Here is a 13,932-nt window from a genome sequence, read left to right as displayed (position 1 = left end):
AGACCCCGGACTGTTCGTATTAATATTTTACGCTTCATAATGCGCCGCACATTTTCGATGGGAGACAGGTCTGGACTGCAGGGTGCCAGGAAAGTACCCGCACTCTTTTACTACGAAGCCACGCTGTTGTAACATGTGGCTTGGCATTGTTTTGCTGAAATAAGCAGGGGCGTCCATGATGACGTTGCTTGGATGACAACATATGTTGCTCCAAAACCTGTATGGACCGTTCAGCATTAATGGTGCCTTCACAGATGCGTAAGTTACCCATCCCTTGGGCACTAATACACCCCCATACCATCACAGATGCTGGCTTTTTGAACTTTGCGCCTATAACAATCCGGATGGTTATTTTCCTCTTTGTTCCGGAGGACACCACGTCCACAGTTTCCAAATATAATTTGAAATGAGGACTCGTCAGACCACAGAACACTTTTCCACTTTGCATCAGTCCATCTTAGATGAGCTCGGGCCCGGCGAAGCCGGCGGCGTTCCTTTGTGTTGTTGATAAATGGCTTTCGCTTTGCATAGTAGAGTTTTACCTTGCACTTACAGATGTAGCGACCAACTGTAGTTACTGACAGTGGTTTTATGAAGTGTTCCTGAGCCCAAGTGGTGATATCCTTTACACACTGATGTCGGTTTTTGATGCAGTACCGCCTGAGGGATCAAAGGTCCGTAATATCATCGCTTACGTGCAGTGATATCTCCAGATTCTCTGAACCTTTTGATGATTTTAAGGACCGTAGATGGTAAAATCCCTAAATTCCTTGCAATAGCTCGTTGAGAAATGTCGTTCTAAAACTGTTCGACAATTTGCTTACAAATATATGTATAAATCTCCTTCTCACCCCGGTGGAGTGGTATCTGTGTCATCCTCAAAATCGGGTCCTCTACCAGAGGCCTTTGAGTTTGAGGGTTCTGCGCAGTATCTTGGCTGTTCTTAGGACTGCGCTCTTCTGGACTGAGGCTTCAGGTGTTGTTCCTGGGATCTGTTGCGAGCCACTCTCCCAGTTTGGGGGTTACTGCTCCGAGCACCCCCACTACCACGGGGACCCACGCTAGCCTTGACCATCCATATCCGTTCTGGCCGCTCATTCAACTCTTGGTACTTCCAAGTTTTTTGTGTTCCTTCGTCCTGATGTTAAGAGTCAGCTGGGATTGCACATCTATCACCACCACCCTTTTTTGCTCTTTGTCCACCTCGTGCACTAATTGACTGAAAGAGTGCGCACTTGATGTCACGTTATTGATGGCAAAAATGCATTTTTAGACAATATGATTTGCCTGGGCAGCACGGTGGGAGAGGGGTTAGTACATCTGCCTCACGATACGAAGGTCCTGATCTTTCTGTGTGGAGTTTGCATGTTCTCCCCGTGACTGCGTGGGTTCCCTCCAGGTACTCCTTATCCTCCCAGCTCCAAAGACATGCACCTGGGGATGAGTTGATAGGCAAAACTAAATTGGCCCTAGTGTGTGAATGTGAGTGTGAATGTTGTCTGTCCATCTGTGTTGGTCCTGCCATGAGGTGGCGACTTGTCCAGGGTGTACACAGTCTTCCGCCCAAATTCAGCTGAGCTAGGCTCCAGCACCCCCCGCGACTCCAAAAGGGACAAGCGGTAGAAAATGGATGGATGAATAGATGAGTTGCCTGAGCTGCTAGGAGACGCCGGAGTAACAAGCAGAAGAAACTCGATGAAAAAGGACAGATTTAAAAAATTATTTAAAAATTTTAAATTTGGGCGGATGCGGGCATTAGTTTGGGGGACCCCTGCCCTAGAAAACGGACGGATAGATGGATACTATTTCTAGTCACGGTGGAAACTGCGGGAAGGGGGGGTATATACAAAATATTTTCTCCTGCCTAGGGGGGCATAACAGAAAATAACTGACAAGCACTGCAGTACTCCAAGGTGGTTTGAAGGAAATAATCAGCGCCATTTTGTCGTAAAACTGCTAACAAACAAGTAATCAGCCATCAATAGAATACATCTCACCTTTGCGGTTTCATGCTCATGGCGATTAAGTTCTTGCAGTATCGAGACTTTGGAGGAAGCTTTTGATCTGACCATTGACATCGCAGTCTAGAAGGGGGGAAGGATCAACATCATTACCATTGTACCCAGTTTGACCAGCTGACCCCCCACCCCCCGAACGCACACCCACACCTGTGACCTTTGTGAGACATGTTTATGATGACAGACATGTCGGAGGGTGGTGGTCAAGGCCTTTGTTTGTGACAAGCGAGGAAACAAGGGATAGCATTCCGGTAATAGATGAAAGATGAGAGTGCGGATGAAAGTAAAAGGGGGGGGGGTTATCTCCTGTGCAGTACATCGATCTGTTTGTGTTTCATGAAGGGCGGGTGAGCGGGTTTGTGTTGGCCTCCGTCCCAGCAAAAGTGCTGAGGTAGTGGCTGCTGCAGCTCACTGCACAGTGGAAGCACGACTACTACTACTAAATTAGCAATATCAACTTTTATGAGCTCGCCTCCGCTGTCTGGAAGGAGGAATTAAACACAAAGAAATACATGAAAAATACTCACCCACACAGAGGACGTGTAAAGTGGATTTAAATCATCAGTACCTGCCTCCCTCTTGTGGCTCATAGAAGTACTGCAATCTCCTGCATGAACTCACGGGTAATAAATAATAATGCTGAAAGATGGACACAACACACAGTCCAAATTACTTTACTGCATGTTGACAAATGTGGAAACTCTAATATAATCAGTAAATATATATTTTGTATTAAATGTAACTAAACCTTTATAGTATTTATGTTATTGTAGCCTTTTTTATGGACTTGCCTCTTTGTGATGTTAAAGGCCTACTGAAACCCACCACTACCAACCACGCAGTCTGATAGTTTGTACATCAATGATGAAATATTAACATTGCAACACATGCCAATACGGCCTTTTTAGTTTACTAAATTGCAATTTTAAATTTCCCCCGAGGTTTTTGTTGAAAACGTCGCGGAATGATGCGTGACGTCACGGACTGTCAGGAAATGTTAGCGCTGCACCACTAGTGGCTAAAAGTCGTCTGCTTTAATCGCATAATTACACAGTATTTTAGACATCTGTGTTGCTGAATCTTTTGCAATTTGTTCATTTAATAATGGAGACTACAAAGAACAATGCTGTTGGTGGAAAGCGGTGGATTGCAGCTGTCTTTAGCACCGAGACACAGCCTGTGTTTCTTCGTTTGTTGTGAAGCAGAAAGGTCAAGCGAAAATGTTTTCTCTACGTCAACCAGCATGTTTTGGGATGGGGAAATAGTGATATATATTTTACCGGAGACATCAGTGGATTATTCGTCGTCCTGCAGTAACTGTCAAAAAAGGCAGCTGTGAGCTTGGCTCCTCGGCTTCTCTCTGAGACACTGCGTGTTCACCGCAGCCATCCGACCTCGAGGTATAGCTTTACAATCTTTAAAATCTCACTAAAACACTATTAAAACAATAAGCAGATAAGGGATCTTCCAGAATTATCCTAGTAAATGTGTGTAATTACATCTGAAACGCTCACACTGCCGCCGCTTTTTTTTTTCTTTTCTAGTCCTTCACTATCAATATTTGTATTTAAAAAGAGTTATAAAAAGAGAAAACTGAAATTATATCAAACTGAGTTTTGATTTAGATTGGACATGTCATTGTGAAAATGCTTAAAGGAAAATGGAAAAGTATGTTGGAGTTTGGGTGTTGGTGGAGGGAACAGTTATAAATTCATCTAAAATACTGTAATTTGTGTTAAAAAAGGGGCAGATAAATATAAGAATATTATTCTTCCATCTGCTCCTTTCTGATCATGGAAATGTATAAGAAAAAAAAGAAAAAAACAATGAAAGTGTCAATTGTACGTGGCTTGTAAATATGCATTTTCATGAAAGGAATAAAATATAAATGATGACGATGAACATCCTAATTCACAAATCTTTCATCCTCGCTCAAATTAATGGGGAAATTGTCGCTTTCTCGGTCCATATTGCTCTTATTGCTGGTGGCTCCCATTATAAACAATGTGAATATGTGTGGAGCCCTGCAACTCGTGAGGTCACGCGCACATACTTCCGGTAAAGGCAAGGCTTTTCTATTAGCGACCAAAATTTGCAAACTTTATCGTCGATGTTCTCTACTAAATCCTTTCAGCAAAAATATGGCAATATCGCAAAATGATGAAGTATGACATATAGAATGGAACTGCTATCCCCCTTTAAATGAGAAAATCTTATTTCAGTAGGCCTTTAAATTCCTATTATAAGCTGTCATACAGTATATGCCTTGAGCTCTTATTTTTAAGACGCTAAGAGCGGAAGTGGTGTGACGTATGTGTTTGGATTTATTGATTGATTGGAACTTGTAATAGTAAATTGCACAGTACATATTCTGTACAATTGACCACTAAATGGCAACACCTGAATACGTTTTTCAACTTGTTTTAAGTCGGGTTCCACGTAAATAATCACGTTGGAGTTGAGTTTTGGAAGAACGAAGAACTTTATTTCGCACAACTCCACCACACACGTCACCCCACTTCCGCTCTTGGCGCCTTCAAAATAAGAGCTAAAGGCGTATACTGAATGATAGCTTATAAAAGGAACTTAACATCACAAAGAGACAAGTCCATAAAATAGGTTACATTACGAACCTAAAGGGACATTTTTCAAAGCAAAAAATATAACAAAAACAACATTTGCTCGCTTATGTCAGCGTTAGTGGTTTAACAGTTCCAGAACCGTCATTTTTCACAATTACCAAGGTTATGTCATTTTTATTTTTTTTGTAACTCGGAGTAATATAAGTGGTGTTTACGCCAGTCACTCACCATGTCTCATCAACAAGTCCAAGAGAAGGAAGGCACCATTTGGAGTCATGTTGTCGTTATGACATAATATACATTCATTGACTATGTAAAGATGTTAGCTAACACCCAAGGCAAATGCACGTGCATGTGTTACGTACGTACGCAGTGACGTCATTACGTACGAGAAACCGGAAGAGGGCGGGACATAACACTGGAAAGTTAGCACCCTCAAGACATCTGTAAATGTTGCAAAGAGCCCATTTAATAATATATGACACAAAAAAGTGGCAATACACTAGGAAAGTCAATTTACGCTTTTTTGTGACATTTTCAAAACATGATCTTTAATATGACTCATTTTAAGTTGATTTTAAAAGTTTGTTATAATTTATTGTTTTCAGAGACTTCGTATTGTACATTCTGAAGATTTGATATGTTTGATATGAGGGTTTTTTTTTCTGTGTTTGTTTTTTTCAAGCCAATTTCTTGAGTCATTTCAAGCAGAAAAAAAAATAAAAATCCATCCATCCATTGTTTACCGCTTGTCTCTTACGAGGGGGAGGGGGGCATGTGCTGGATGGAGCTTATAGGTTCAACAAAACCAAAGCAAAAATGAGTGGACTGCTTACAATATTAAAGCCCCTCTATTTTGTTCATCGTGTTCACTTTGCAGGTGAGAACAACAACAAAACATAGTTCACAATACCGTTAAAGAGAAACATTGTACAAATTGACATGTTAACAGAAAGTATACATAGTGATATTTTATATATATATATATATCCATCCCTTTTCTACCGCTTATTCCTTTTTGGGGTCGCGGGGGGCGCTGGCGCCTATCTCAGCTACAATCGGGCGGAAGGCGGGGTACACCCTGGACAAGTCGCCACCTCATCGCAGGGCCAACACAGAAAGACAGACAACATTCACACTCACATTCACACACTAGGACCAATTTGGTGTTGCCAATCAACCTTTGGAAGTGGGAGGAAGCCGGAGTACCCGGAGGGAACCCACGCATTCACGGGGAGAACATGCAAACTCCGCACAGAAAGATCCCGAACCATATATATATATATATGTATATATCCATCCATTTTGTACCGCTTATTCCCTTTCTGGGTCGCGGGGGGCGCTGGCGCCTATCTCAGCTACAATCGGGCGGAAGGCGGGGTACACGCTGGACAAGTCGCCACCTCATCACAGGGCCAACACAGATAGACAGACAATATATACGTATATATATATATATATATATATATATATATATATATATATATATATATATATATATATATATATTTCACCCCACCTAGTTTGTGTGTGACTATCAGTGGTACTTTAACTTACAAAATATATATATAGAAAGAAGAAATCAATTATTTTAAAAAAATGTTGAGAATGGATGCAAAGGATGTAAAATCCACATGTTGGGACTTTTTCATATTTTTTTTTGTTTATTTTGTTATTAATGGAAAACAAAAATAAAATTACAACTACATGCATAAGACATTGGTAGTTTTTCTTTCTTCTTTCTGTTTCTGTTTTTTAAATACACTGGGATTGGTGTAATAAACTTCAGCTTCCATTTCAGTACTATATGTATATTCAAAATATGTCTTCTCTTTATCTGGCAAAATGTTTAAAAATGTCTGAATGAATGAAACTTGAATGAAAATGAAACTTGAGCAGATTACAAGTTTGGAAATGTGTGTTTTCAATGCTTCTCGACAAAAACATCTCGTTCTGCTGTAGACTCTAAACTGTGGGACGCTCTTCCACCAGACTGTGGGGCGGCTTGTTATTACGGAGAGCAGTCTCAATGCAGAGATACCCAGATGAGATTCTTCAACCATCTCAGTCTGGGACCAAACTCTATCCACCGAGTTGATAACGCTCAACCCCACAGTGTTGTTTATCCAAGATTAGATCTGTAATATGTCAGTCTGTTCGCCCAAACTGTGGGATCATCTTTTGTGGTCATGTTAGGACTGGAGTGACCAACACGTCACTGTCCATAGTCTCACAGTCTCATCAAAAGGTTCAGAGAAACTGGAGAAAATCATTCAACGTGGGCAGCATGGCCGGAAACCAACATTGAATGACCGTGACCTTCGATCCCTCAGACGGCGCTGTATCAAAAACCGACATCAATCTCTAAAGGATATCTCCACATGGGCTCTGGAGCACTTGAGCAAACTCTGTCACTAAAAACAGTTTTGTTTAACATTTAACATAACATTTTCCTGATATGTTGCACAGGTTGATATTTAGCGACAGGAAGTATAAATGATATATAGTCATGACCGTAACGGTAAAAAAGTAAAAGCTGCTTTCCTTTCACCTTTCAGGACACTTTGCAACCATACTCCCTCCGGAACCCAAAGACTTTGGTTTCCCGGACCCTGCCAACAACTCCTGGTTGAGGAGTGCGGTGCCGTCCCACAGCGGTGTGTGAACCTTGCTGCTGAGGCTCTTGGCAGATTTGACATTGTTTATGATAGAAAGCAAAGCCAAAGAAGCATAATCACGACGGTAAAATGAGTAACACTGGGGGTACACGGGCCCTTATCTTGTGGTGTGTAGATCTTTTTAATCTTATTTTTTTATATACAATTATATTGGATATATACTCTATGTATACATGAAATATGTGGTATAAAAATAATGATACAACTTACTCATAACAAGATACAAAATCTCATCTTGACTTATGACATACATATGCGCAAAGATGGCCCAAACATTTTATTTCAAAAAAACAAACAATACTAATAATATTTTGTACATTGAAAATAATGAATTTATTCAGAATCAGAATTAATTAAAATCGAGATTCGGTTGTGAAGTAATTTTTTAACAACCCTATAGAGGGTGTTGATTTGCGAAGCATTTTTTTTCCGATGGTAGCTGTTTTTAATGTAAAAAAAAATGTTAATGATGTCGTAATTACATTTTTACATTTTAGTAGTAAACAATAAATGGCATTTATTGGCTGTAATGATTTTAGACACAATACAAAATATCGTGTTTGCTTGGCACATAATTTAATATACAAACAAATAAGCTTTCAGCGCTAAATGTACTGGCAAGAATCATTGTTGCAACAGAAGTATTCATTCACAGACGTTGAATTGTTAAACTTGGGTACAGGTGTCGGGTCTACTTAGGTTTTTTCAAAATAAAACAATTATTTATTATTTTCATACGCCTCACGTTTTGTATGACTAGGTTATCAAATAAAATGCATGCCAAAATGTTGCTCAATAAAGAATTGCATGCATTGCTCTTTAATATAAGCCACCATGGGGCCAAAGAAAGTTGCGAGTGCCAGCACTTTGATTAAGAAGGTGACAAACACCCTTGAATTCAAGAAAAAGCTCGTAGCAAAGTGCTAAGTGATGTTGAATGTTCATTTGGTAATTTTATTCAACATTTATGTTTATTTTACATTGTTTTCTGCATGTAATATTATAACCGTCTTCTCGGAAATGCGTTTCGTGTTCATATTTTTAGGGCGTTAGTTGGGTCACAAAAAGTATTCGGTTCCCGTCTGACCTTTTTGAACGGATTACTAACGAAAAGTGAGGTGCCTATTGCAAGTTTTTGTTCCACTGCAGAGTACGCTGGTTCTCAGGAGGTTAAACACGACATACTGCATGTCTGAAATATACGTAATACATTATTCTCGTATGAAATATGACTGTTAAACTTTATAGTCTAACACAAATTTCCAAACTTTTTGGTTAAAAGTAAACACACGTTCACTCATAGCGGCTATTTTTTTCTCCCGCAGTGCTACTTTGCATAATAATAAGCATACTTGCCAACCCTCCCGATTTTCCCGGGAGACTCACGAATTTCAATGCCCCTCCCGAAAATCTCCCGGGGCAACCATTCTCCCGAATTTCTCCCAATTTCCACCCGAACGACATTATTGGGGGCGTGCCTTAAAGGCACTGCCTTTAGTGTCCTCTCTCACCCGAAAAGGAGACTATTATATATGTCTCCGTTATCCGTAGGTTTATCTATAACCCATAAAGAAGGCAATCCAGCCGGCACGTTAACACGCTGACACGCAACATCCGGATTCCCATCATGCATTGCTTCAAAACTACGGGAAGTAGTAATGTCCAAAACCATTACAGAGACGAAGCAGAAGAACGAAAAAGAGCCATGGCGACGACGAGTAAGAAGAAGAAGTACGCTTGCATGTTTCAAAATGAATGGGAAAACATAATTTCAGTTCATCCAGGACAGTTCGAAGGGGGGCGGGGTATGCTGCCTGCAAATTTTGTAGATCAGTCTTCTCCATTGAACACGGTGACGTAGGGCAAAAAAGTATTTAGTCAGGCACCGATTGTGCAAGTTCTCCCACTTAAATAATGACAGAGGTCTGTAATTTTCATCATAGGTACACTTCAACTGTGAGAGACAGAAAGTGAAAAAAAATCCAGGAATTCACATTGTAGGAATTTTTAAGAATTTATTTGTAAATTATGGTGGAAAATAAGTATTTGGTCACTTCAAACAAGGAAGATCTCTGGCTCTCACAGACCTGTAACTTCTTCTTTAAGACGCTCTTCTGTACTCCACTCGTTACCTGTTTTAATGGCACTTGTTTGAACGTGTTATCTGTATAAAAGACACCTGTCCACAGCCTAAAACAGTCAGACTCCAAACTCCACCATGGTCAAGACCAAAGAGCTGTCAAAGGACACCAGGAAAAGACTTGTAGACCTGCACCAGACTGGGAAGAGTTCATCTACAGTAGGCAAGCAGCTTGGTGTGAAACAATCAACTGTGGGAGCAATTATCCACTGATAATCTCCCTTGATCTGGGGCTCCACGCAAGATCTCATCCCGTGGGGTCAAAATGATCATGAGAATGGTGAGCAAAAATCCCAGAACCACACGGGGGGACCTGGTGAATGACCTGCAGAGGTTACCATCAGTAACACACTACGCCGACAGGAATCAAATCCTGCTGTGCCAGACGTGTCCCCCTGCTTAAGCCAGTGCATGTCCAGGCCCGTTTGAAGTTTGCCAGAGAGCACATGGATGATACAGCAGAGGATTGGGAGAATGTCATGTGGTCAGATGAAACCAAAATAGAACTTTTTGGTATGAACTCAACTCGTCGTGTTTGGAGGAAGAAGAATACTGAGTTGCATCCCAAGAACACCATACCTACTGCGAGGCATGGGGGTGGAAACATCATGCTTTGGGGCTATTTTTCTGCTAAGGGGACAGGACGATTGATCCGTGTTAAGGAAAGAATGAATGGGGCCGTGTATCGTGAGATTTTGAGCCAAAACCTCCTTCCATCAGTGAAAGCTTTGAATGGTTGACCAAATCCTTTTTTTCCACCATAATTTACCAATAAATTCTTTGAAATTCCTACAATGGGAATTCCTGGATATGTATATATATATATAAAAATACTTGAAAATATATACCCCCTCATCTCCCGAATTCGGAGGTCTGAAGGTTGGCAAGTATGATAGTAAGGCGCCTAATGGATGCATTGAGTGCAACATCGTGTCTTATAAATAAAACGTATTTAATAACGCACACACACACGCTGAATAACAACCTGAGGAGAGTATGTAGAACTAGGAATGCAGTATATTTACAAGAGGAAGCTTGTTAGACGTGATAAAGTCAGTGGTCAGTCCCATCCTTAATATCAGTGTGTGTCAACAAAAGAGTGATTTATGCCATAAACACGTAGCTTTCAATGGAATAAAGCAGATTATAAGATCCAATAGCACCTAGTTTACCAGTTCATGGGGTGGGGGCGGGGCATGTACTCAGTGCAGCGGTAAACCATGGGGCGCCATCTTTGTTAGTAGACGTGTTCCAGGTGGAGCGGGGGATTTTTTTTTTTTCTTTTTTTTTCCGACGTTTCCCGTTTTTTAAAAGTTCAAAGTCCGTCACCGCTCTCACACATGCGGGGAAATAGCACCGTCCTCCGACAAGAGGAAGTAGGTATGGCAACGGCGATTGCTTAGAGGTGGGGGGCGGGCGCAGGTGTTTGGATTATGTCCTCTTCATGCACACCTGGCAGCGGCTTATGTGCGTCCGCAGGTTTCCTGCTTTTAGCGTCGTCGGCACGGGTTTCCTGGAGAGGAGAAGGAGAGACCTCGAGTTATTTTCATATATAGGAAAAAATATCAATGTTGCCATGAAAACGTATTGTTGATCAATCGCTGAGAGCAGTGATTCTAAAACTGCAGTACGTGGTAAGCGGACTCCGTCTAGTGCAGCGTAGGGTTGGACAGTATACCGGTTACTAAAGATGTCCGATAATGGCTTTTTTGCCGATATCTGATATTGCCCAACTCTTAATTACCGATACCGATATCAACCGATACCGATAACACATTATTATGCCTAATTTTGTTATGATGCCCAACTGGATGTATAAACAATGTAACAAGGTTTTCCAAAATAAATCAACTCAAATTATTGAAAAAAGTGACAACAAGGCACAGCCTTATTTATTATTGAAGTCACAAAGTGCATTATTTTTTTTAACATGCCTCAAAATAGCAGCTTGGAATTTTGGACATGCTCTCCCTGAGAGAGCATGAGGAGGTTGGGGTGGGGGGGGGGGGGGGGGGGGTGTAGGGGGTCCCGGAAGAGTTAGTGCTGCAAGGGATCCTGGGTATTTGTTCTGTTGTGTTTATGTTGTGTTACAGTGCGGATGTTCTCCCGAAATGTGTTTGTCATTCTTTTTTGGTGTGGGTTCGCAGTGTGGCGCACATCTGTAACAGTGTTAAGTTGTTTATACGGCCACCCTCAGTGTGACCTGTATGGCTGTTGACCAAGTATGCCTTGCATTCACTTATGTGTGTGTGAAAAAATGTGAAGTGAAGTGAATTATATTTATATAGCACTTTTTCTCTAGTGACTCAAAGCGCTTTACATAGTGAAACCCAATATCTAATTTTTACATTTAAACCAGTGTGGGTGGCACTGGGAGCAGGTGGGTAAAGTGTCTTGCCCAAGGACACAACGGCAGTCACTAGGATGACAGAAGCGGGGATCGAACCTGCAACCCTCGAATTGCTGGCACGGCCGCTCTACCAACCGAGCTATACCGCCCCAGATTTTATGTGATTGGTCCGACACGCAAAGGCAGTGCTTTTAAAGGTTATTGACGCTCTGGACTTCTCCCTACATCCGTGTACACAGAGGCGTTTTAAAAAGTCATAAATTTTACTTTTTGAAACTGATACCGACAATTTTGAAACCGATACCGATAACTTCAGATATTACATTTTAAAGCATTTATCAGCGACATCTTTACCAGTTACTAATGAAGTAGTATGGTACTATTGAGTTCAAAACAGTACTTTTTTTTCATCTGTGCAGCCGTGATGTACAGAGTAGGGTTGTACAGTAAACCGGTATTAATATAGTACCGTGATACTAATGAATGATTTTCAGTATTATACCGCCTCTGAAAAGCACCGGTCCACGACCCACTCACGCCCCCGTAGTCACATTGTGACATTGTTGGTTCATGAGCAGACCAGCATTTTCGGCGGCACACAATCACGGAGTACTTACAGACACAGTGTGTAGACAGAAAAGGGAGAACAGATGCATTTTGGCTTAAAAATTAACGATAAAAGTGAAGTTATAACACAGAAACGCCCTCAGGAAGAGGTCTTTCTAGCTTGCGGCTGAAGTCCATTTGCAGTCAGCAGTGTTTTAGCTACTTCTAAATCACTAATCCTTGTCTCCATGGCGACAAATAAAGTAAGTTTCTTACAAGTATCATCCCTGCAGGACGAGGAATAGTTAAACATGTTTCACTACACACAGTAGCTCACAGGCGTCAAAATGTAAACAAACGCCATTGGTGGATCTACACCTAACATCCACTGTAATGATACAAAGTACAGGCACGTATTTAGTCTATTCTACTATGATTACGTTGATATTTTTTGCCATCACAAAATCTTTCGGTTTTTTTTAAAATTCATTTCATGTTTATAAACTCAGGAAATATGTCCCTGGACACATGAGGACTCTGAATATGACCAATGTATGATCCTGTAACTACTTGGTATCGGATTGATACCCAAATTTGTGGTATCATCCAAAACTAATGTAAAGTATCAAACAACAGAAGAAAATAAATGATTATTACATTTTAACAAAAGTTTAGATAGAACATGTTCAAAGAGAAAATAAGCAGATATTAACAGTAAATGAACAAGTACATTAATAATACATTTTCTACCACTTGTCCTTAATAATGTTTACAAAATAATAGAATGATAAATGACACAATATGTTACTGTGTATGTCAGCAGACTAATTAGGAGTGTTTATTTAATACTAAAAGACAAGTTATTTTGTGTGCTCAATATTTTATTTAAGGACTAAATTGCAATAAAAAAAACACATGTTTAATGTACCCTAATATTTTTTGTTAAAATAATGCAATTTTTTCTGCTCCCCATTATTTATAAAAGTACTGAAAAGTATCAAAATAATTTTGGTCCCGGTACCAAAATATTGGTATTGGGACAACATCAGTACAGAGCTGTTATATTACTATCATTGAGAAAATATCATTAAATTATATATTAAAATATTATATATCCGTGGTTATACTTGTTAAAATATCATGATACTGTTGTTATCCATCCATCCATTTCCTACCGCTTATTCCCTTTTGGGGTCACGGGGGGCACTGGCGCCTATCTCAGCTACAATCGGGCGGAAGGCGGTGTACACCCTGGACAAGTCGCCGCCTCATCGCAGGGCCAACACAGATAGACAAACAACATTCACACTCACACTCACACACTAGGGCCAATTTAGTGTTGCCAATCAACCTATCCCCAGGTGCATGTCTTTGGAAGTGGGAGGAAGCCGGAGTACCCGGAGGGAACCCACACAGTCACGGGGAGAACATGCAAACTCCACACAGAAAGATCCCGAGCCTGGGATTGAACCCCAGACTGCAAGACCTTCGTATTGTGAGGCAGACGCACTAACCCCTCTGACACCGTGAAGCCATTGACAACATATTGTGATATTAATGGTGTTGCCAAAATGTTATGATGCTGCTGTAATGCTTGATAAAATATATAATAAAATAT

The 13,932-nt window shown here is 40.7% G+C and overlaps 1 protein-coding gene across 1 annotated transcript in view; it reads right to left on the bottom strand.

The window, feature by feature from the left end:
• LOC133557134 (sarcosine dehydrogenase, mitochondrial-like) overlaps positions 1–13,932 on the bottom strand; it is a 74,472-nt gene that overhangs the window by 3,104 nt on the left and 57,436 nt on the right. The window contains exon 11 of the mRNA XM_061907377.1: positions 1,998–2,084. Coding sequence (XP_061763361.1) covers positions 1,998–2,084 — 87 coding nt within the window. The remainder of the gene's footprint in view (positions 1–1,997; positions 2,085–13,932) is intronic.

Source organism: Nerophis ophidion, linkage group LG08 (genome assembly GCF_033978795.1).
Source record: "Nerophis ophidion isolate RoL-2023_Sa linkage group LG08, RoL_Noph_v1.0, whole genome shotgun sequence".
Classification (NCBI taxonomy): domain Eukaryota; kingdom Metazoa; phylum Chordata; class Actinopteri; order Syngnathiformes; family Syngnathidae; genus Nerophis; species Nerophis ophidion.
This window is presented reverse-complemented; position numbering and strand designations above follow the sequence as displayed.